At 41.0% G+C, this 25,093-nt stretch overlaps 1 protein-coding gene across 1 annotated transcript; it reads left to right on the top strand.

The window, feature by feature from the left end:
* Nucleotides 1–781: 781 nt before the first annotated feature.
* LOC309438214 (elongin-A-like) lies at nucleotides 782–19,617 on the top strand (the record flags this gene model as incomplete). The annotated part of the gene is made up of 11 exons (XM_082049277.1): nucleotides 782–859; nucleotides 8,075–8,131; nucleotides 9,758–9,870; nucleotides 10,922–11,618; nucleotides 13,083–13,182; nucleotides 14,008–14,181; nucleotides 14,769–14,866; nucleotides 15,672–15,852; nucleotides 16,332–16,455; nucleotides 19,149–19,270; nucleotides 19,411–19,617. The coding sequence occupies 11 exons, from the start codon at nucleotides 782–784 to the stop codon at nucleotides 19,470–19,472; spliced, it is 1,806 nt and encodes a 601-aa protein (XP_081905403.1). The 3' UTR covers nucleotides 19,473–19,617.
* Between the last annotated feature and the right edge of the window lie 5,476 nt (nucleotides 19,618–25,093).

Here is a 25,093-nt window from a genome sequence, read left to right as displayed (position 1 = left end):
AGGAGACCAGAGCCCGGGCTGTCAGCATGGCCCAGGCACAGCTCTGGCCCAGGCCATGGAGACCACATCTGGAACATTGTGTCCAGTTCTGGGCCCCTCAGTTCCAGAAGGACAGGGAACTGCTGAAGAGAGTCCAGTGCAGAGCAACAAAGATGATTAAGGGGGTGGAGCATCTCACTTATGAGGAAAGGCTGAGGGAGCTGGGTCTCTTTAGCCTGGAGGAGACTGAGGGGTGACCTCATTAATATTTATAAATATATAAAGGGTGAGTGTCACGAGGATGGAGCCAGGCTCTTCTCAGTGACAACCAATGATAGCACAAGGGGTAATAGGTTCAAATTGGAACACAGGAGGTTCCATTTAAATTTGAGAAGAAACTTCTTCTCAGTGAGGGTGGCAGAACACTGGAACAGGCTGCCCAGGGGGACTGTGGAGTCTTCTACTCTGGAGACATTCAAAACCCGCCTGGATGCCTTCCTGTGTAACCTCATCTGGTTGTTCCTGCTCCAGCAGGGGGATTGGACTAGATGATCTTTCGAGGTCCCTTCCAATCCCTGACATTCTGTGATTCTGTGATGGAGCCCCATCCGTGAAGTCCCCGGGAAAAAGTCAGAGGGCGGCCCGGGACACCGCTCAGCTCAGCTGAGTTCGGGTGAGCAGTGCGTATCTGCTCGGATGGCCCTGAGGCCCGCAGCCCCGAGGCCGGGCTGCTGCACCGCCTATGGCGCGGCGGGCGCTCCTATAAAAGGGGAGCGCGGGGGCCGGGCGGTCGGTCGGTGCCATGGCTGAGGGGCGGAGCGCTGCGCGGAGGGTGCTGGAGCTGAAGGAGCGGCTGAGCTGCGCGCAGGACGCCGCGCAGGTACCCGCCCCGCGGCCGCGCTTGTTTCGCGGAGGGGGGGGTGCGGGTTCCACCTGGGGCCGGTAGGAGGCCACTTCGCTTTCTTAACGTATACTCTATGTTTACGTGTATGATGTAACGCAGTAGCGGTGCGAGTGGCGCTGCGTGTGGCCGTGCCGTGGCGGCAGCAGCCGAGCCGCTGTCCCCACCGGGCCCCGCTGTCCCCCTGTGGCGGCGGGTGCCGGGCCCTGCCCAGCGGGAACGGGTGTCTGAGCCGGCTGGGCCGCCGAGGGAGAGCCTGTGTGAGAGCCTCCGGCCCCGGGTCTCCATTGTGTTTCCCTCCATCGCCATGGCCGGGAGGGGCTGAAGGAGGGCTGGGGAGCGGTTTGGCCACGCGTGGTTATTTCCCGGGCTAAAGCTTTGTTAGGGTGTCCGAGAGGCCCTGTGTGCAGTCAGGTGAGGAGGACAAGGGCAGCCAGAGCTGTGTGTCATGTCGTTACATCTAACAGGTAACGCTGATTGTGTGAGGTCTTGTCAGCCTGGCCAGGAGGTCAAAACATAGCAGATGGGGAGCTAATTTCTGTGTTTGTAAACAGAGCTTTTTTCTCAGTGAAATAGGTGTTTCAGCTTTGTTTTAATGGTGCACAGCAAGAGCAGTGGGAGCTGTTGCATTTGTTATTCCTGGTGCAAGAAGAATAAAGCTGCTCTTATCTCTGAAAGAAATTAAACAATCTCTGTAGGATAGCGGGTCTGCTCTGTTAGCTGCAAGGACTAGATAAGGATTACTGGAAGCAGGAAAACATCAGTGGGGAGATGGATCAGAGCAGCCTACAGAAGCTGTGCTCAACACTCGAGGTACTGAGACAGATGGGCAGATAAGCACGGACTCCAGGGTGCAAAAGACATCCTTGTGCTTTGAGAGGCAGCCCGGGCTCTGAAGAGCCTGGCTCCATCCTTGTGACACTCACCCTTTACCTATTTATAAACATAAGTGAGGGCACCCCTCAGTCTCCTCCAAGCTAAAGAGACCCAGCTCCCTCAGCTGTTCCTCATAAGGGAGATGTTCCACTCCCTTAAACAGCTTTGTGGCTCTGTGCTGGACTCTCTCAATCAAATGCATTCTGTACTTTCAAACTGAATTCAACCCTCAAAAAAAAAATCTCACCGTTTTCAATACACCTTCTTCAGTCAGATGTGATTCATTGCTTTGTAAAATGCTGAGACCAATTCGGCTTATATTGCTTTGCTTCTGCTTCCTTCAGAGCCTGGGCTGCCCCTCAAAGAACGAGGATGGTTGGTGTTGATATGCTGTTCTGAACAAGAGATTGAAAGGGGAAAGAAAGAAACAATTCTAGAGGTAATTAATTTTTAAGTGATCCCAAAAGAATAAGTTTCAAAGCATGTTCAGTTCAAGTGAAAAATGTGAATAGCCCTGGCAGATTTGGCTTTGTGCCAAATGGTGCAACTGAGATGCACAGTTTTCATGTAGCATGACTGCAAAGCAGGTGCTGCATAAAATGGGACTAATGGTGGTGCTGCAGCACTTCTGCTGGCTCTGGTAAAACTGTGCCTAGTGAAACAGATGTATCTATGGATAACAGGGTCTAAGGAGTGGTAGGGGAAGCGAGAAACTGATAGCAAGAAATTGGTGGTCATGAAATGCACTGCTAATAAAAGGTAAATCTAGTAATAGAAAATATGTGGTTATGTTTAAAAACAAAGAGGAAAGTTTTAGGTATGTGTGGAAATAATAAGTCAATATTACAGATGTGTATGTAGGTAAGTGTTGGTGTTGTCAAATATTTCTGTTCCATACATCAGAGTAGTATTTGTCTTAGCACTCTTTAATAGTTGCTAAATACTTTTTGATTTGATAGTAACCGCAGAAGATGCAGAACATTGATCATTCATGTCAAAAGCTTCTTAATGTGTGAGGTTTGACAGCAATCTCACTAGGTTTTCAAAGAATTGACCAAAGAATGAACAGAACTAATGATTTAGGTTTTGAATTATGCTCCAGGTGCTAGGGAAGTTCAGCAAGATGGGGGGAAAAAAGTACTGTCCTATTGTTCATATAGGTAAATGAAATAGGCTTCTTTGACATTGATCATGAAGGAATGTATTGAGCAGCTGCATGATGTTGCATATAAGATGTAACTGATGTAGAATTAAAGGATGGTGCTATGATCCATGCCACTCAATGAGGCTTTATCTAGATATGTACTGCCCAATTTATCTCGAATTGTATTCAGCTGACACTAACTGTCATAAATACATGCAAATGTCTTCCACATTTGACTTCTCTATGATGCTGATTACAGTAGCAATGTTATGGGCCCAATGCAATACATAAAATGGATTTCAGTTGCACTCACCTAAAATCAGTGCCAGACCTTATCAGGAAAAAATGTTGATCTGTGGTTTTGGTTGTGGGTTTGTGGTGTGTGGTTTTTTTTTTTTGTTTTGTTTTCTGGAAGGGAGTGGGGGTGGTGATTATGTATCTATTCTTGACATGATGCTGCTCAAATCTTTCTTAGTTTACGAGACAGCAAGCATTCTAGGGAAGTGCTACAACTACTGAAGTAATTTGTGTAGATGAAGAGAGACTCTTCTAGAATCCAGCTTTGATCATGTGCTGGCTACAGTCATTTGAGCAACACACATTTTAGCATGGCTCAGTGGAAAGTCACAGCTAGGAGCTATGAATATAGGTCAGTCAGGATAGGAGACCGTATTTTGGAAAGCATTGACTCAGAAAATGATTTGGAGCTCTGATGTATTACCAGTTGAGCATGAAATTGCAGTACAATGCAGTGGCTCATGGAATAAATTCTCTCTTTGGGTAGCTTAGCGGGGTTATGTTATTACTGCTATATAGCATTAGAGGGACAATTATGGGAATATTATGTCCTGTTCTAGGGACTGTTTTTAAAAACAACACTGTCAAGCTGGAAAGACAGTAAGACAGCCAGAGAATGGCTATAGGTCTGGCTGGCATAACTTACTGAAACTGAAAAAACAAGGTAAAGTGTGTGATTAGTGTTTACATTTCTCTGTTGTACAAGATGTTTGAAAGCAGACTCTTTAATTAAGAGATCACTCGATTTAGTAGCTGAAAACAAAGTTAGACAATTTTTTTAGGCAAATAGTTGTGTGTGGGTTGTGTGTTTTTGTTTTTTTTTTTTTTAAACTGAGGGCATAGGAATGACTTACTTGGGGATATGTTGGGTTTTTCTGACATGTTGTCTTGAAAGTCTTGATCTTTCAGATGAGATGTCTAGCTCAGCCAAAAGTTATGGACTTGGTGAAATTTCATGGGCCGCATTATAGAAGAGAATGAGCTAAAGAATTGTGGGGGATCACTTTGAGAGATGCAGCTAGTGATTGAGCAGGGAAGGAGAGAAAGCAGTGAAGAGTGATTGTGGTGAAATGTTGAGTCAGTCCCTTGACCACAGGTGACCTGGGGACCTGTTAATGGGTCCCATCCTTCCTGAGGGTCCAGGCTCAGCTAGAAACAGTGAGGAGATGGTACAACACTTGTTTAAAGGATAGTGGAGCAAAACTGGTCCAGTGGGAAGAGACCAAACTTAGCACAGCTGGGATCTGTTGTTATTGTCACTTTGCTTTCAGTTTTACTCTGGAAAATTTTGTTTGCTCACATGGCTCTTACCCATTGCTCATTACCATTGCTCTCAGCTTTGCATACCTGCTTTCTCTCCTCCCCTTCATCTTAGCTTGCTCTAGCTCCTGTTGTCACCTTTGCTTTCCTCTCACACTGGTATGTGTGTGCCAGCTCTCTTTGTCTATAAGGCTCTGACTCTTTCTGTTTACATTGCATAAAGACATGTATCTTGGGCTTGCTTGGAAGGTCATTTATTGGAAAAACAACAATCCTAAGGGCTTTGGATCATTCTTTAGAAATCAGTATTTAGGAATTACATAGAATAGCTCAGAGACTCTATATAGAGGTAGCTTCTATGTTCCTCAAAGTTTTTTTATAAAGTTTGCCTTCTCTTTTAAAGTCAGAGTTTTTCCATGAGGGTATAGCTGATAGTGATATGTGAGGTTAAATACTCGGAAAACCGGTGGAGGGTTACATATGTATTATGTGTATATGGAAGGACTTGGCGGGGGTGGGAAATTACAGGGTACAGTCCAGCAAGATAAGAAGTGCCAGATGGGCTACAAATGCTATTGTACACGATGTGGTTAGAGCAAGGCAACTCAGTCAATCTTCATTGTGTTTTAGAAGGCTTGCTCAGATAAATGACTTTTTTTGCCTTATTTTATGTAATAGTTGTAAGGGTGCACCATATAAATATAATGACACCAAAGTTAGTGTTTCTAACAAACTTTAGTTTCAGTGACAAGCTTTACTCTGTCTTACTCCTCACAGTTTACCTTTCTGGGGCCTTCACCAAAGTCTGATACATAGGGGAGCTTGGTATTTGCACTTTAAGAAGCAAACAGCCCTTCTCAGTCTTAGATAGAGAAATCAGAACTCTCTAACAAATAGAATAAATACAAAGTTTCTCTGCTGTTACTGACATTTGCTACAAATAAAATTTGCTTGTTTCTTGATTGTGCCTATAAGTAGGTTTAGTTCTAAATGCCAAGGGCTCGGAGATGGATGATTCCTACCAGCAGCCTGGAGGCTGCCACTTACACTGTCAGGTTCCAGCACAAGGCAGCTGGAGCGCTCTCTGCTTTGGTAGTCCCGTGTATACAGAGCTGCCCATCTCACTGCAGCCTGAGCTGTTCCCTGCTTCCCAGAGATCAGGATCACTCCTCCTAACAGGCTTGTCAGAGTGGTTGATCAATGCTTTCTATTTTATTTTTAATGAAACTGTCTTGTTTGTCTGAATTTGCTAAATGTGATATACAGGGTGTTTCAAGAAGATGGACCCAGCATGTTAAAAGTACACAAAAATTTACAAATGGTTTAATGAGTTATCAAGTTTTATTAGCATTTTTATAAATGCTCTAAGTTCCCTCCTCCTGCTGTATGGACTGTAGGAGTTTCATTCATGAGATATAGTGATTTTGAATTGGGTCCATCTTTTTGAAACACCCTGCACATTTCAAGGAATTGAAATGGACAATGTGGTGTTTGGTGTAGAAAACTTTGAAAGTTTTGTCTTTTATTAAAATGTGTTGACTGCTTTTGGACATGCTTATGGTCTAGGTACTTTTGTGATTTAGCCTGTTGGTTTGAAGTTGTATGAGTAGTAATTGCCTGCTTCCTGAATATGTTCTTCTGAAATGAACTTGGCTTTATGCTTTAGTGCAAAACCATCAAGAGGAAACACTCTTGTAGCTTGTTTAAAACATCTTTTAGCATTCCACATGTAGGTTTGTCTCTGGCCTATGGGTTTTATTCCCAGTGGCTTGCACTGCTTTGGTATCTAGTCATCCTATATAGCACAACAGAACTTATCAGCAGTGGGCTACTTCATTTTTCATTGCAAAATAAGTTAAATGAGTGGAGATATATTTTTTTTTAGATTAAATTAAAAAATTAACCTGACACTGATAACTGATTAATGTTGGAAGCAATTATTTGGTTTTTCTACATAAGTATGTTTGCAATGCATTCTTTCCCTGATAGGATTATTTTTAAAAAGTCTTAAGCTCATGAAATGTGTAGGCTGTACAAGTGAAGCATCTGGAAAAAGTTGAATGTTAAGCTTGTATTGTTCTCAGAAGGAAGAGTAGTTCTCTTGAGATGCAAAATTTATTTTTAGCCTCATTGCCTATACTGTTAGTTTGCTGGCTCAGTGAGTGTCTTACTATTAAACAGGAGATAAGCAGAACTTCTCATGGCTTTCATGTTGGTTCTGAAATTTTGGTCAGGAAGCCTTTTTTGCAGGTATCCTGCCATCTTGTAGTTAGCTGAAATTTTTGGCTGAGAGTTGATTTGCTACCTCTTGCCCTAGGTGTATGTCTTGCTGTTACAGCTTTTCTCATGTTTTCCCAGGCTGTGAAGCGTTTCTCCTATACTTCTCTAGGTCTCAGAATCACCGCTGCAGGGTGGATGATTTATAGGAAGAACCGCATGCCAGGCATGTAGTTAGAGCCCACTGTACACAGTGAAATTCAGTGTCAAGTCTGGGATTCCACTACTAATGTGTTATAGGAACAGTGAAACTTCAAACAGTAGAGAAAAATATCCCACCAGTGCAATGTGTAAATTGTTTCTTCAAGTTGCTGCTCACTTACTTTAGTGTCTCTTCCACCTTCTGTGACACCATTTCAGAAGCAATATCTAATATGATAACTGAAGCATTGTCACTTATTTAAGTTAGCATAGCTGTTGTTATAGTTAAAAAGTTTCTAGGTAGTGTGTTTTGCATTCCTACAGGTTCCTGTCGTTGCATTTAGAAGTGGCAATGATCTGAAAAGCTTGACTAGTATTCCAGGCTTTGTAAAAACTCTGAAATGCTGTTGCTTCAGTTGCACGTTATGTCATCTGTATAACACAGCTTCATGGCAGTTTGTGAAAGATAAGGTGAATTGCTTGTGTGGAGTCAGCTTCAAGACTCTGGGGTACTGTATACCCATTGCCAAATAAATTGTATTTTATTGCCAAAGAAATGTATACTCAGGTTATAAATGAGACTTTTGTGTTGTTGAGTTTTGTAGCGGTTCTATACTTTGTCAGTGTGAAACAAAACAGCTGTTCTAGCTTGAGCTTATTTTGTTAATGTACAAATTGCAGATAGGTTTTCTAAACTTAATTTTTTAAGAAAAAAAACCAAACACCTGTGTTCCCACCACCTCTGTTGTCCATTCTTGGCTCAGGCTGATGAGATAGTGATGCTGCCAACTGGGAGGGCTGCTGGGAGACTTGCTGATTTTTGCCTGGTAGTTCTGCATAATTCAGCTTTTCTATTGGTTCTGTGACAAATGAGGGTCACTGCTGCACGAGGAGTGTCAGGACATATATGTAGCCTGTACTACTGTATTACTGACCTTTAATGTAATCTCTGTAGTGGTAAATTCATGCCTACTGGATTTTCTGGTCAAACTGAAATTAGGGGGTTGGCAAAACTGGTTCCCAGTATGGATTTCAAGCACAGCCCTGATGCGTAGTAAAGGAGTGCTTACATTTTCCTGGAGTTACTGGATATTGCTCTTAACACTAGTAAGTATTTTGTTTAAACATGTGAATGAGAAAAACAGAATAGAACTTATGAATGTTTGTTTAAAAAAAAAAAATTTAATGTTTCCTTCCAGATTGTAGAAACACTTAAGGTACTGCAGGATTTGGATATATCGCTGGATATTCTAGTGGTAAGTAAAAAATACTACATTAAACTCTTCCATAGTGAATTAGTGTGTAAAGATCAGGGGTCTGCAATCCCAGAAACAGTGAACATGTTGTGTTTTGTAACTTTGACTCTTAATCATGATTTGTTTAGAGCTCTGTACAGGGAACCATGGGGCCTTTTCCAAAAGCCTGCTGGAAGCTGGGCATTCAACTTGCTCAAGGCCAACAGTGATAGTGCTGAGCCGGGGTCTGAGCATATAGAAAAGACTTTGCTGCACAGGGTTGATTTCTTCTCACTGTAAAACTGCTTTCAAGTCAGTGTTTAAGACAAAACACATATCTGTGAACCCTTCTTTAGGTCAGTTGTCTAAATCATCTGTCTTTTATTAGTAGCTCAATGTTAGTTTTCTGCATTTAAAGAGCAGACATCCCAAGTAAGGATACTCTTGACTTGTATCTTTATCCAAGCTGCATCCTATCAAATTTCGTGTTGGAAATTCTCACACTGATCTGTGAAGCTTCTCGTTACTATGAGCAATGTGTCTGTGTTTTGGGAAGAGGCAAATGTGGGTTTTACATGAGGGCTCCACGTATTTTTAACACATTTGAAGAACATCAATAGCTATAGGAAATAATCCCACTGAATTTCTTGCATCTATTTGTAATACACTGACCCTCCAAACCAGTATTGCTTAAATTATATAGAAGCTAAATATCCTTAAAGTGAATTAAAGGAAGTCCTTTCTAAGGTGTGAGCTGATTGTGTGGGAGTAGCACATGTGTAGCTTTTGTGCAGACTTCACAGGAATATAATTTCAGTAGTCAGCAAGAGCATTAAGAGGTTGCTGCCAACCTAGTGAGTTCCAGGTCTTGTCTACATCTTCATAGAACTTGCTCACAAATCAGAGCTACTTACTGATAATACAGGATTGAAAAAAATTACCTGTGGTTCTATATGCACTCAAAGTCTGCAGGATAGTTGTGCTTAAACAACACACAACTCCCTAGAGCAAGACTTGAAGGCACAATGTTAATATGAAAATAATTGTACTGGGGAGAAAATGGAAAATGACAGATTTTAAATGTCAAATTTGTGTGGTTGTGTTGTATATGGATTTTTGGGGGGTGGGTTGGTTGGTTTGTTTTGTGGTGATGGTGGTGTTTTCCCCTGCTGTGGCTGAAACTGAGGCTGAATTGAGCCATATGAACCCTGCTCCTTTGACCTCTCTAACCTATACTACTCCTGGTTGAGATGCATTTTAGATTACACTATGTCCATCATATGTGCTCTCTGACATGCTAAAATGTACCTGCATAAGCCTAAATGGAATTTGAATTGATTAATCTAATTCACTGGATCAGTATGTGTTTTGTGAGTTTTGAGCCAAGTGAAATTCCTGGAATACATGCATTTAATGGAGAAAAATGACTTCTCTTAGTTTTATGAATTAAGATTGCATTTTGTTCCCCACATTTGGTTATAAATATCTACCTTCAGTTCTGTTTGCAATATAAAGTATTTCTTTAGCTGCCATAAGACTTCTCTGACTACTGGGATAATACTGTTTGTAGCAATTTTAGAGAAGGTTTTATTTGGGATGTTAATCATTATTTTTGTCTGCCTATCATTATTGTACTATCTGCAACAGGAAACTGGCATAGGCAAAACAGTGAACAGTTTTAGGAAACATGCCACTGCTGGAAATGTAGCTAAAACCCTGATAAAACAATGGAAAAAACTTATTTCTCCAGAAAATAAAAGGTAGGTGTGAACTAACTTTTTTCTAAAAGTTAATTATACTGTAGTGTAACTTTATAAAATATAGCTTGGAAAGTTTAGGAAAATGTTTGGAAAGACAAATATGCATTCAGACAAATGTATAAATTGAATGGAAGAAATGAGTCTTTTATAAAATATCAGAAAACAAATCAGAGCAACCAGTATTGGTGCCAACCAGTGCTCTCACTTCAACTGCTTTTTTTTTTATACTGGCAGCTGATACAAGCAGGGCTAAGCCAATGATGGGCACTGCTCTGCTCTTCATGAGGGAAGTGAGAAACTTCTTCTTTCTTCCCAGGGGTGGTGGTTGGATGAGGCAGCTCTCCAGTGATTTGGTTACACAGAGGGTTTTCCTTTAATGTTCTAGTGGACTGAGAGCATCTTCCAGTATTGGAGGAGTCGCACAGAAGATGTGCGACTTCTTCTCAGAATGAAACAGCCACCACTGGCGTGGTGAGGCTGACTGTGCTTTAGATGTTTTGGAGACTTCTGACAATTTGAGATTGAGCTGAGAAAGCCAAAGGTTTGGATTGGCTACATAGTGCATTTTAAATATGAAGTTTTTCAAACAATGGGAAAGTGAAATACCAGAACTTGTGACAAGCAAAGCATAGAGGCTGACCTGTTGTAAACTGTCATAAATTGTCTTCTAGTTATTTCAAGTACCATGTCTGTGTTATAAAACATACAGGGAAACTTATGTAAAAAGAGGTGTCCAACATGTTATAAGCAAATAGTACCATGTCGGGCATGTTTTCCTACTGCTGTTTATGTCCCTACTCCCCACTTGTCTTGCTGTCAGTTCTTGTTGCAGTATTTAGTGGTGCTAGATCCAACAGCTGCTTCTCTGGGATTCTGTACTGATAACAGAAGAATAAGCAGACAGTAGAGCACCGTTCTGGATCTTGTAAAATTGTGACACATGGTGTGATTTGGTGCTTTGAGTTTTACTAATATAGGTATAAAGGTTGACTGTTCAAGAGTTTAGCATCAGATCAAGCATGGATGTGACTTTTTTTTTTTTATGTTGCAGTGGTCAAAGAGGAAGAAAACAAAATACTGAAAGAGACAGGACTAAATCTTCTGTTTCCAAGGAGATTAAGCCTTCAGATGAGTCCAAAGCAACTGTACTGGCTTCCAGAAGTTCCAATAGCACTCCCATTTCTAAAAAGTTGAATAAGCACCATACTTGTAGTGAAAAGACCAAGCAAAGTAGAGATTCTGAGTCTCAAAAAGAAGGTGATAATGAAGAATGTAGCAGGAGTGGTTCTAAGGATGCTTCTCAGGGTACCAATCCCCAAGCTAAAGAAGGTGACTTCAAAGACAGAACATCCATAGGCAGCAAGAAAGTTTCAGAAAAGCAGCATTCCTCTGTAGCCAAGAAGGACTCGCAACCCTTGAAGGAAAGGCCTAGTAAGGATGCTTCCAGACAGGGAAATCCTGAGCATGGGAAGAAACCAAACCAAAAACTTGTCATAAAAAGCAAAGCCAAATTATCTAGTGATGAGGAATTTGAGCCCCCTACTATGTCATTTGAATATTATCTTAATTATGACCAGGTTACCAAAAACAGGAAGAGGAAGGCTTGTTCTACAGATGAACGGCCAAAGAGCAGCAGTGAACAGACGAAGAGCTCATTACCACAGAAGACTTCAAAATTTTCTCTTGCAAAAGAGGGAGAGGAAGATTTAAGAAGTGAGGGTGATCAATCAGAAACTCCCAATAAAAAGGTAAACCCCTGCATGATTGAGACAAATAGCAAATAAACTGTAGAAAAACAAGTGTTTTGGACTCTTTATTTTCAGTGAAATTCAGCTGTGTTTATTTTAAGCAATGAATTACATGGCTCTGATGTATCAGCTGCATTGCAGTTACCAATAATTGCAGTAATTGGGGAAAAATGATTGTTCATTGCATAGTAGCAGTTTACAATAGACTTGTATTTTTAAGATGATTTCCAATATAGCAATAGGCTTTTCTCCCTATCAGCTCATCTGTCTTTACCTGCAAAGTAAAGGTACTTACATTTGGAAAGACATTCTTCCATTCTTGACCAGCCTGGTTTGTGACTGTAGCAGCTGTTTTTGTGTAGCACAATTGTTTTGTCAGATGCTGTCATTCTTTAATAATGAATGCTAAGGTATGCAGTGGAACTCAACTTTCTTCTTTTAATGCATTGAAGTAAACCATAGTATTGCATATAAAAATAGCTTATATATGTTTGTAATGTGAAATATTCTACTCTCTTGAAGTGAAAGAAGTGTTAAGTAGCTCCTCTGAGCCAACGTAGGTCTAAACGTGTATTAATTAGACCTTGTAAATGAAGTCCTTTTGTGCACTGGGAGTTAGAGGTCTCTTAAGTCTTTTATCTTTACTGTGATGTGAAAGCTCCAGGCTTTGATTGTGGGAGATCTGCAATCTGAATGTGGAGACTTCTGTCCCCAGTTGGGAAATATTAATACAGAGGCTTGTGTATGATAGTTTAGTGTAAACTGTTTGAGGAAAAATCTTAGATGTTCAAGCAATTGTATTAAGTTATTAAAGATACTGAAATGAAGTTTAGGGAGATGCAAATATTTGGCTCTAAGTGCTTGGTTTACAATTGGAGGACACCTGAGACCCAGTTTAGATGTTGCACACAAGTCTGAGCATTTGTAGGCACCTGTACTTAACAGACTGCTGCATCTTTAAATGCCTTTTTAAGGGGTTATCTGTGAAAATTTTACGCTAAAAGGCTTATTGAGCACAACACAGGAGACTTGATAGCACCAGGTGGAAAGCTGTTTCTTGTCTTTCAGGGTGGCATTTAGTTTGCATTTAGTTTGCCTGTGAACATCCAATTGTGGTTTTGTCATCTTGCAGCTTTGTTGCATTCACTGCGTGCCTCTAACCTCAATAGTGATTTATCTGAAAACTTGTTAGCTGAACACATCTACGCTGTTCTTTAATCTCTTTTTATGCACTGATTGCAGATGTCCCACTAAGTTCCTTTTGTGATGTAGTCTTTATAAGTAGAGTATGAAAGTGTGCTGGAAAATAATCCAGTGAGTAAATTTTAGTGCAGAAAAGCAATAATTCAAGTTATTGTAGTTAACTTTGGGGTTTACTTAAGGTTTATTTTTGTGTAACTTATTTTAAGCCTCAGTAAAGCCAAATTTGTAATGTTGAAGCAGTGTTTCCTTGACTGTTCACAGACCAAGGTGGCATCCCTCCAAGATCTTCTTAATACTCCACTGCCTAAATTTCTGACAGGCGTCTCGATCTCATCTCCCCCATATGCTGCAGACTTTAAAGGTAAGTAGTATGCAAGGCTGGTAAATGTGCAGCAGTGCAGATTTTTACAGCTCTACGTAGACATATCTTTATCCACTTTCATAATAAACTATAGTAGCTCGTCTGTTCATGGCAAAGAAATTGCTCACCTTCCCTTTCTCATATGTAGAAATCATGTTGAAGCTGAAAGGAGTTATAAAGGCTTCTGTCTTCTGGCGTGTTGCAGAAAGAAATACTGTGGAAAGTTACCACAGATGTAGAGAAGGTATAGATCAGGCTCCATTTATGCTTACTCCTGTCTATACCTTATAGCATGCAAAGCCTTAGTAGAAATAAGCTTGGGTAAAACAAATAGAGGAAGCACTAGGTCTGTCTTTGTCATAGGAACTTTCCACCATCTTTATAGGTAGGTGACACAAAGTGCTGGTGGTTTCCCTAGCAGCTCTTGTGAGCTTTTGGAGGTTTCATGTCACTCTGGTCTTGAAACATTGCTGCTATTGCAGCTCCCAGCTTTAGAATAACTTGGGAAGATCGATAGTGTGCTGGAGACTGACAGAGTGATCTAGATGAGAATCCAGCTCACTCAGACCTGAGCTAAATAGTATAAGGTGGCTTTGAGTTGGTGCAGCTTACTTGCAGTTTGCATGCTGTCTTGGTGTTAGATGATGAATGGACTTCTGTAACACATAATACATGTACGGGACCCAAACTGTAATGCGGTAACTTTGTATTTCAAGAAAAATGAATATGTGTGTGCTGTCAGCTCTGTTTCTCTCAAAGTGGAATGTTTGAAGCATCGTTAATATCAGAAGGTAAAGGAAAAGCTACCTGATGTTTTGTTTGCAGCTTCCGTAGCACCTGTGGTAGAAGCACCCCAACAAGTCAGTGAGATGGTTCAATTCACAGGACGAAGACTGAACTCTAAAATGCAAGTTTACTCCGGCTCTAAAACAGTCTGTCTTTCAAAGATGCTTACATTGTATGAACAGTGCATCCGTGTGCTTCAAAACAATATTGATTGTAAGTACTTTAAGGTATTTCTAGCAGGCTGTTTCTGAAAGTATATCAGATTTCTTTTTTTCCTCTGTGCTGACAATTGGCCTACTAAATAATATTGTCTCCCCCTACAAACACTAACTCGGAGCAGGTTGAAAGGCACTTAAAAAAAAATGGGTTTATGGCCATGCTAAAATATAGTTTTGTTTTGAAAGCTTACCCTTTTTTAACCTCCAACTTTAGTTAAAATGTAATGTCCTATATATTATAAGCAAAAAAGCCTGATTTTTTTTTTTGCTCCTTCAAGATGTTTGTTTACATAATTTCTTGATCACACATTCTAATTTATTTATTCTGTTGCGTAGGCAGAGAGGGGAGTGATGTACATCAGTAAAGATGGGGCAATAGCTATTCCAAGATGCTTTCTTCATCCTCAAATATAACTGCCAGTCAGTATGGAACTGCTGATTTATAAATATTTTCATGGCCTGACTTCAAAACATGTTCTGTTAGTGCTTGCTAAAATTAACTTGTATTTTTAAACTGTTTGAGTGGTGTTACCCACTGAGTGAAATAAATGAGATACTGAAAGTACTGTCCTTTTTTTGTAGCACTACATGAAGTAGGAGGTGTGCCCTTTGAAATTCTTGAGCCTGTACTAACACGTTGCAAACCAGAGCAATTGTTTCGAATAGAGGAATGTAATCCGGTAAATTCTACCTTGTTAAATTCAGGGATCCACGGAGGACACGAGGCATCTGTTTCTGCCTTCCTTGCACCCTTTTTGATAAAGATTCTCCATGGGTTACACTGTTTTTTCTGTCCTGCATACTTATGTCTTTGAATTCAGCTGTCATCAAGCCTCTATTTCTCAAGTGTCAGGATTTAAAGCATTTGAGAGAATTATTACAGATGACTAAGTAAAAGCCAGCGTGGGTAGAAAAGTATTTCTGTTTCTAAAACTAAGGAAAAACAAAAAAACACAACCACCACAGTATTTACCACTGAAATAGCTGGGCAAGTCATAATAGAACCAACTGTTTTCAAGTTACAAACTGTGAAGGCTGCAAAGTGAGCCAGTTGGGAAATATCTGGGGTGAGATTTCACGTGTGTGGTAGACTCCTTACCTCCGCTCTTAGGACTTCAACTCTCTGATGCATTTGGACATCGAGGTTCTGAGTGTGTCGAACCTCATAGTGCAAGTTGGCCATTTCTGTGCATGCCAAAAATTGAGCGCTGGTGTGGCTGAGCCTGTGCTGGAAACACAAGAGCAGCCTGTAAGCACGGCTCGTTAACTGGGATATGGAGCTCTGCTGTTTGAAGCTTTGTGATTTCTAGACTGAAGTCAGATTCTCTGCAAGGTGTTCCATGTTGGTTCCTGAGACAGCATGTATGGTGGGATTTGTTCTGCACCTTTCTCCACCAGGGTCTTGGTCTTTGTCTACAGGCTCAGCTAACAGGTACTCTTGAAAATGTTTTTTTAACTCTTTAAGATATCTTGTGTTCAAATTAGACGTTTGTAGAAGAGTCTGACCACTTGTGGAAGAAACACTGCCAGAGAGATTTTAAAAATGAGAGCCTCCTGGAATATGAGTCTTGGCGTGAAATGTACTTGAGACTGTTTAATCAGAGAGAAGAAAAACTGAAGATGCTTACAAAAAATATTATTTCAGCTCAGTCTGAGAAACCAAAAGGTAAAATCTGTGGTTAGCTTTTCTACTTGCAAAACCCAGTATCTTCTGCTATTTTTGACACTTGGTATGTAGGGTTTAGTGATTTGTTTGCACTGAGCACTAATGCTGTACCTCTAGAAGTCATCAAGAAAGAACTGTTACTTTTGCTGTAAAAGTTACTCAGAAATAAATACATGCATTAATACATTAATGCATAATACTTGCAGCATGCAGTAGACAAATCTTACTTTACTGGTTAGACTAAGGATTCTAAGCAAAAATGCCAATGTAATTAGAAATAATAAAGTTAATATGAAGAAATACTATATGCAGTATGTTGTTCAGTTACTGCTTTGGTACCAGATTCTGCTTTTCTGATATTTTTTTATTCTTCCCTAATTTAAACCTAGAGATTGTCACACAACCATATTATCAGCTGAGCTTTGAACATAGAGGGCAAAAAAAAGTCACATATCATCTGCTCCTTTCTTCTGTATTAGGCAGACAAGTAAAAATGGCTTACATGACCACTGCAGCAAAACCACCCAGGAACATTCGCCGACAGCAAGAAATCCACGGCACAGCAGGACCTGTCTCCCAACTTCATCCCATAGAGAAGTGCAGGTGAGTGTTCTGTGCTAGGCTTTTAATTTGAGTTCAGCTGTGTGTGTTGATATGATTGCTTTCTGGCAAACATTTTTGACATTATAAATAGCTCTCTATTTTCTTTTTTTTAAGCAGCTAGTGGCTAGCAATTAAGTTGCCTTTTAAGTCTTGTGTGCTCCTTTGTCATGTGTGCATTGTCATCGCACATTTCTCCAAAGTGCCAGTGATGAATTCACCCTCCCAGCTGAAGAACGAGTGGATGCTGTTGTTTTTCTCCAGGTTACACTAATGCCGCTTCTCATCCTGGGGAGATTCCAGTGTTGATGTTTTGTGTGTATAAACCTGCCTAGTAGCCTCACATGTTCTCCTGTTCTCCTAAAATCCTGGTCAGCTGTCTGGGGTGATAGAACTGACCAGAGTGCATCTCAGCAACTTTTAGTACTCTTGATGGTGGGTTTCTGCTTTGGCAGCTTAAAGGAGTGTCTGGAATAGTCAGTCCATAGCAGTAGCCAATACTGATCACTGGAGGAACAGAAAACTGGGATTCCATAACTGTTTACTTTGTACAGCACAAAGCCAAATTTTCTTTGTGACATCTTAGTTCAGAGTAGTTCAACAGCCAGGAGAACCAAAGCTGAGATGTGATGTTTGTCCAGTTTCTGACAGCCTAATGAACTCTTGTAGCCAAGAGGATGGCTGCGATAAACCAGCTGTAGCACCAGCTTCTACCTCCTCCTTTCAACTATGTGGAGACAGACTGCTGGTTTTTAGTGTTTGAATATCTGTTCTTGTCTGAAAGAAAAAATCAGCAGTTTGATTCAGAAGCCCCACCTGGGTTGATGGGTCCGTGTGTCAGCCTCTGGACTGTAAAGGCTGTGGAGAGTGTTCATACTGCCTGAACATGGGGTAGCTCTTAAGCTGTGGTCACTCACTCTGCTATCGCCACTGGTGCCCTCCCTTGTCCCCATTTCCTGTGGTCATTCCCATGTTGGCATAACTGCTCTTTGATTAGCTGTCTCAAAATTATCCTTTTAGGGGAGTGTCAGGTGGAATGCTTTTCATTAATCTGAATTAGGGAACAGTTAAACATGTTGACAAATATGTGAGTGGATAATGACAAGTAGCTGGGAACAGGAAGGATAAAACTTAGGCTGCTGCAAATGTGAGGCAAGAGTGACTCAGTGTAGCTGAACACGTCAGGAGAGTCACTTTAAGTTGTTTCCATTATGCTGCAGTGCCTGTTGTTGTGCTGAGTAATTTCTAGCTCTTAGGCACATGAACTAGATAACTGAACTGACTCGGGTTTATAGCGGGGGAAAAAACCCTCCAAAACCATGAGAAAGTGTGTTTTCTGTGAATTTTGGAACTTTTTGTTGAGCAGCCTTGATTTCCTGCTCAGGATGGTGGTGGTATGGGGCAGGAATGACAGCCTGGATGGCGGAACTTCTTGAAGTCAGCTTTTACACCAGATACAATGTTTTTTATAGCTGCAACTTTAGCTGGTGAAAATAGGAAGCTTTTTTCCATGCTGTTGCCATTTCAGTGTAAAGATAGTCCCTCACCAAGGCAATAGCTTAAAGCACTTTGAGTTATGGTATTGCTTTCAGTTGCCCAGTGGCAGGTTGTATCTGTGTTGTGACAGACTAGCCTTGCACTTTAAAGACCAACCTTGCAGTTTAGGTGCTTCAGGTACAGTACTGTCAATGTCCTTTCTGCTTCAGTTATCTCTGGAGTAATAGCTGAATGATGTAGTCAAAGCCCCTGCATGTTGTGGGTTGTGTGTAGGTGGTGGTGGTGGTGTTTTTGTTGTAGTTTTCTTCTCCTCAGGCATAAGTGAGGAAGAACTGTTGTGTGAATGAAGCTGTAAGAGGGTCGTTAATTTGCTTTCTTGAGAAACAATCATTTGTTTAGGCATGATGAGCTTAACTTCATTGCTTTGACCATGTCCTCTGAAAACCTATTGGTTTTGCAAGTTGTGGAGTTTGAAATCTTCAATTAAGAAGCTGGTCTTGCAGGAGCTATAGAGGCCCCTATGGCAGTTGCGCAGATCCCTGTCAGGCTGCTGGTGGCAGTTCAGCATGCAGCGATATGAACATCAGTGACTGGCTCTGAGGTGTATGAGACTGCCCCGACCGGTGATGTGGTGCTGACACGTTAATGCTGTGTTGGTTTAACTGTCTTTAGCAGTAGGCATCAGCTCTGCGTCTGCCTCAGTCCTTGTGCTATTGATTGAGGATTCCAACCTAATATTTAGGGTTAGTTATTGTGCCTTTTAGCTAGACATTCCTATCTAAAAAAAAAAAAAAAAGTGAAAAAAAAAAAGAGCTTTTGTAAATTTACCTTCATGATCTGTTAGAGGGCTAGTTAGTAGTTCAGCTGTGTTCAAAGAGGAAAATAGACACAAAGAGCAAACTAAAGCACAGGGCATTATGAATCACAATGGTATTGCTAAGCATTTTGATCTGTCACAAATTCTGACCATTTGATTTTAAAGACAAATAAGATGCATCAAATCTAATAAATGGAAGACTTGTGCAAGAATGGAAATGAACTTGAGGACCACCTGAGATCCCTTCTAACCTGAATTATCTTATCTTTAAATGTATAAACTTTTAAGTGTTTATGATGAGGAGTTTTTTTTTTCCAAAATGAACCAGAGCAAATGTTAATTTGATATCAAATTTTAACTTCTTCCTATTCTGTTGTTTTAGAAGATCAAGGATTCCAGAAAGTGGAGACAGAAATAACACGTCATCAGATCCAATCTGTGCTAGCAACAGTAGTAGCTCTAGCTCAAGCATAGTGACTCAAGATGGAAAGAAGCCTATCAAAAGTAAATTAAATTTTGTAAGATTACCAAGATAATTGTTTTAACTTGATGTCTATTAATATATGCTTGATATTATGCTAATACCATTTTAAGTCACTCACAGCTGTAATCCTAACTGGTCTCTTTTTTTGTTGTTATTGGAGAAATTGCACCAATCATGAAGAAAACTTTGAAAGCATTGAAGAGTAGAGTTGGACGACGATAAAATGAGGCTGCATATTTGAAGCTTGTGTGACTTTATATATCATGCTACAGCTAATGAAAGTTATGTTCATGTAAAATTCTTCAAATTGACTCAGTTAAAATAGTTATGAAACATTGTATGTGCAAAAGATTTGCAATAAAAATTGAAACAGAGTCCTTTCATACTGCTGCTTTCTTACTCATTAATGAGGAAAACTGAAATGAAATCAGGTCAGTACACACTAATGACAAATGCAGGCTTCCAAAGATGTTTCTATTGGTTTATGTGCATATTAGCATAAGCTTTTCATGGAAGCAGTTCAGCTGTGGGTATATTTTGCCAAGGTTAATGTTGTAGAAATTGCCACTAGTTGTACTTACAGTTGCAAAGATATCTTGGCATTTCTTGCACAAGTGTTTTGGTAACTTAATGTATTTTTTTCACTAAAGGTTTTTGTAGGGAGACTTTTATTTTAAACATAATTGGTTGGATTTTAGTTTTTCCTCTTTAGGAGACAAGACTGTTTATAAGACAGTCCGGGAGCTCAACTTCTGACCTGCTGGAAGTTGGCTGTGAAACATCCTTACTCAGGACACGACATGCTTTTAAGCCCTTTTACTTGACTTAGGAAATGAGCCTTTAAAGGAGAGATAGAAGACAATGTTTATATTTAAATTGCCTTTTTAAAGCAGGATTTCTATACTACTAGGGTAAATAGGGCAGGCCATGATAGTGAGTTGATGAAAAATCATGTGTTATTCAGGACCTCTGTCTAGCTGGAAATCGTTGTTAGAATAATTGAAACCAGACCTGTTCTTTTGAAATGCCATCTAAAGGCATGAAGTCCTTGTGTGGGAGACAGTATTTTGGGAACAAGCAGAAGGGAGGGAAACCAAGAATATCATCAGCTTGGTGCTGTGGTCATCATGTAGAACTCATGCAGAATAATCCATTTAAGTCTGGAGATGAGAGAAAACTTGTGCTGTACTGTGATCTGCTGCTCTCAGCCTGCTGTGAAGAGGCCTAACTCATGACCTTGAACATCAACCTTTTGTGTTCCAAGTGGAAAAGCTATTTGGTCTTGAATAGCTGTCCTTTCAAGAGTTGGGGACTGCTGCAGTTTGGTTGGTCTGTGAATGGGTTTGCTTTCAGAAATGAAATACTACTTTGTAGTTGCTGCATCTAAACCAGTTTACTTGCATGAAAATGAGACTGACTTTACCTTGAAGGCATGGCTTACTCTTTCTATAGACTGCACTCAGTAGCTGCCAGTAGGTGCTTCTTCCTTTGTGCTTCTGTAGGATTTGGCACCTTAGAACTCCTGAAGCGCAGTGTAAGGGTAAGGTCGTTATGAAACCAGTTGCTGCCTCTTACTTAAGACACCCTAAGTGTGAATTTCCTCACCATCATATAAACTTTCAGGTAGATTACAAAAATACTGCTACTAAAAATGGCTTTTACAGTCATAACATTCTCACACATACATAACAGCTTGTGTAAACACTCTATAGTGGGATTTTAAGCCAGCAGGTGTGCTGCTGTGTTGTGTTTTTCCTCCATGTGTTATGGTTGCACTAAAAAGAATAAAATATAAAAACCGGTGTGTTCCCCTGGAAACTCTGTGGGGAGGATTCTCTGTCTCTAGGATCAAAACAAGCACTGACTAGTAGGAGAGGTGGTGCAGTGAGGTACAGATCTGTGAAGAATGCTGCTGGAGGAGCTCAGGACTGAAAGCTGGCTGAATGGCCAGTGTACCACCCTGTGTCCATCGAACAGCTCTGGTCATCATGTAGGTTGAATTTGGCTGGAGGTTTGTATCTAGTGTGGTGTGGATTATTCAAGAATTCTGGGTTTTTTTTCTAAATCGCTTTTATTTGCTGTAGTTGTTGATGGTTTCCTTTTATGTAAGAAAAGATGAAGGCGTAGCTAAGCCCTTCTGCTGGACTCTGGTACTAGAGAACACAAGAGTAACCATTTGGGGCATCTATAGATGACAGGAATGTCCCTTTGGGAAACTGAAGGATAAACAGTTGTTTTGACTAGTAGACCTGCATTGTTAATTGAAGTAGGAGAACTCTTTTGCTGTCCTTGACATTGATGGCAGAGCTGTGTGCAGTGCAAATTTGACTTTCATTTCCTCTTCTTGCTTTATTTTGCTTCACAGGCTATAGATGTATCTCTGAGAGAGATGCGGACAGTACCCACAGGATCAGTTTGTTTTCCTGACAACTTCTGCATTAGAAAATACTGTAGACAAGCAGATCTTTCTTTTAAAGTAGTTGGTGCTACATAGACTTTGGGCTAGGGTTTTTCTTTTGCTTCATATGTGCTGTGGTCTGTTCCTAGGGACTGAATGGAGCCCACCTGAGGCTGCAGCATGTCAGGGTGCGCTAGAAATGCACCTACGAGCTCGTTTGTGAGGAATCCTGTTATTGTGGTTTGGCACTGCTTCATGATAGGATTCAAAGCATATGTGGAGATAAATTCAAAGCTCACTTCAAAAGCTTTACCTGAACCAAAAGCTTTTATCTGAACTGGAACACTAATGTAGATGCTTCTGCAGTCTTCTGCCTTCCCTCCCTGTATGCAGTTACTCAAGTAAAGAGGAGTTCTTGCTGGGTGTGTGTGCTCTTGGCATCTGACACACCTAACAACACGTGGTACTGGAGTATATTGTCCTGGGACAGATCGCTTTCCTTCTGGTGGATGCATGGAAAGATTCCTGATTGGTTTTGTCACATACTCCCCAGGCTGGTTGCCATATCCCTCTTCCCAAAACATCCTCTATCCTCCCATTGTGTGTTTGACTTGTTTTGTGTTCCAGCCTGCTGGCTCTGAGCTCCCTGGCGGAGGGCTGAGCCTGACTCAGGGCAGGTTGGAAGAGACCTGTGATCCTTCTCAGGTAAGTGGCTGTTTTCACAGAAAGATTAAAAGTTGTGAGTGCATGATGGCCTTTTCCTTAGAAACACATTGCAGCTCCTAGTCCTCCTGCTGTTTCTCTGTAGCCTTTCATCCCAGCAGCACAACTGCTTTTCCTTCCAGGTGATGAACAAATTCCAGGTTCATTTCCAGCAAATTAAATCGGTAATGGCAGAAAAACGTGGTCACACAAGGAAAACACTGCTTTTGTGGAAAAGACCACAAATGGAGAATATTTCTTCTTGAACTGTCCATTTCATGCAGAGAAACCACTTTCCACTTCCTGCCCATGTTTGTTTCACAGAATTCAGGAACCTTTTCCATCCTGTTAGTGGCTGAGCCCAAGAAGAAAGCTCAGCATGACTGCCATTCCACTTGAAAACGGATGTGTGATCTTGCTATGTAAACAGTTCCTGTGGCAGGAGGAAAAAAACAATTTTGAGGTGAAGCATTCTCTTTTACAAGCCCTTGCTCAGAAGGCATGTTAAGTACTAGAAGCTAAGCTCTTCTCGGGGACCATGTAGGTATTTGAATGCTAGGTTAAGTCCTGGCCAAAGCCAGGAAGGGATTTAGGATTTGGTGTGATCCTTCTGAGAATGTTTGGAGACTTCAGCGGATGGCCCCATGGATGCTGTTGTCAGTTGTTGCTGTCTCAAGGATCGGTATTAGAGCTGCTGCTGAAGGAAGGCACAGCTGGGATCCCTGTCAGCACAGAAGATGTTACAGCTCTGAGCACGGTGCTGCTGGCCAGTACCTGGGGATTTCGGAGGATTTCTGATAGTCATAGGATAATCTCAGCAGAGGGAGAAGAAATCCCCTCACACAGTGCAAGTCTCAGACTTGCCATCTGAAATCTCAGGAAAATATCTGTGCCAGATTTAGTGTGGTGAAAAATGTTGGACTGATAAGCAAGAAGATATTCTGAAATACACTGTCCTCAGAAATGCCTGGATATGAGACAGACACCAGCACCATGCTCAGAGCTGGGACATCCTCCACCCAACAAAACAAAACCAATCAAACAAAACCTGCCAACCAAAAAAAAAGCCCCCAAACCACTAAAAAAACAACAAACAAAAACCCACAAACACACACAAAACCCCCAAATAAACAAAAGCAAACAGCGAGTTTCCTGATTCTTTTATTTGTGTTATTTTTCTTCTCTGCCCTTCCTGTAAAGGTAGCAGAGGTCTCCGAGTGGGTCACTGAAGGTTCGGTAGCCTGTCTCCTCTTGCAGCCTGCAGAGCTGCCCAAGCCAGTCTCCACAGCAGAATTATCAAGATCTCTTTCCTGCAACTGTAATCTGTTATTGCCGCCAGAGGAACAAGTCTGGTTCTCTCCAGATTTCTAATGTCCGCTAGCGGCCACCTTAATCCTACCAGGCAAGGGAGGAAGAAGGAGTAGCTTGTTCTCCTGGTTCATCCATGGGAGAAATGATCTTTCTTTTTTCTCACAGGCTGAACATACTGTGGATTTTTTTTTTTTTTTTTTGGCTTTGTCAGTAATTTTCATATGAGCAATTCTTCCCTCCAGCCTCCAAAGCATTTTCCTTTCGATCTGCTGAATCAATTGGGGAAAAAGAATGGTGATGTGTTCTCATGGTCAATCACATTTGATCCACTGTAGGAGCTGGGTTCAGTGTTTCTTGATGTGATCATTTGCCTCTGGTTTTCAATGTGCCTCTGCTCTGGGTTCCATTGTTCAGTGATGAAACTCTTCAGGGAGGTGGTGGAATCATTCTCTGCATGTGTGCTGCTTGGCCTGGAAATGGCAAGAAATCATTCTTCCTCCTGCTTAATGGAAGTGATGTGCAATGTACAGAGGTCTATGATCCTCCTCTCTTTTACGGTTTCTAGCACACAGTTTTTTAATGTACTTTTAAAAAAATTCTGTTTTGCACACTTGCAAGTTGCATCCTTAAACAACTATTGGTTCTTCTCCCTCAACTTCATAGAGCTGAGCTACAGTTTATTCTGTGGTACGGTAATTTCCTTTGGTTATATGCCTTGGGTCACTTTTAAAACTTCAGCCTTAATATTTAGCAAAAAGGGGCCTCTGTGACTACACTCATTTTAGAGACAGAATTTCAGGCTTTTCAGGAAATAAATGTAATTTGTGGAAAGTTGGGATCAAAACCAACAAAAAAGCAGATGAAAACGAAGCATTTCCAAATGTGCAAAGGAATGTACTAATCCCAGAAGACTTGAGAAGACTGTTTCTGCAGATGGACATGCCAAGTCTCTTGGCCTAGATCAGGAGAAGCTGTGTTCTCTAAGATGGAGCATCCTGGAATCTGAGGTCTAATGGTCCTGTGCATTTACCTCTCCTCAATTTCCTCACTAATGTGACCCTAGACAAAAATGGAGCTTAGAATTGCCAGGACTGTAGAATTAAATATGTGCTGAGGCTGTCACAGTTTTTCAGAAATGAAGCATCAAATATTCAGGAAATTACCAAATATTTTAAAGGCATAGACATCTAGTTTCAGAGTCCAAGTGTTGCTCTTAGATTCAGAAGAAGCAGCTAGATGGGTCAGGATAGTGCAGAATTTTGGATTTTTTTTCCCCCTCAAATTGCAAGTCTTTAAAATCCCTGCTTTAAATGTGAAACTACGAAGTCACGAATGTCATCTGTGTATCTTAAGCCCTAAATGGTGCGCTCGCTGTGGGAAGTGCCAGTGGAAGCCTTCAGCAATGGATGTTTTGTCACGTCTGTTTACAGAG

The sequence above is a fragment of the Streptopelia decaocto genome, assembly GCF_964273445.1.
Source record: "Streptopelia decaocto genome assembly, chromosome: 3".
NCBI classification, from domain to species: Eukaryota; Metazoa; Chordata; class Aves; order Columbiformes; family Columbidae; genus Streptopelia; species Streptopelia decaocto.
The sequence above is the reverse complement of the archived record's forward strand: the minus strand, read 5'-3'. Positions and strand labels throughout refer to the sequence as shown.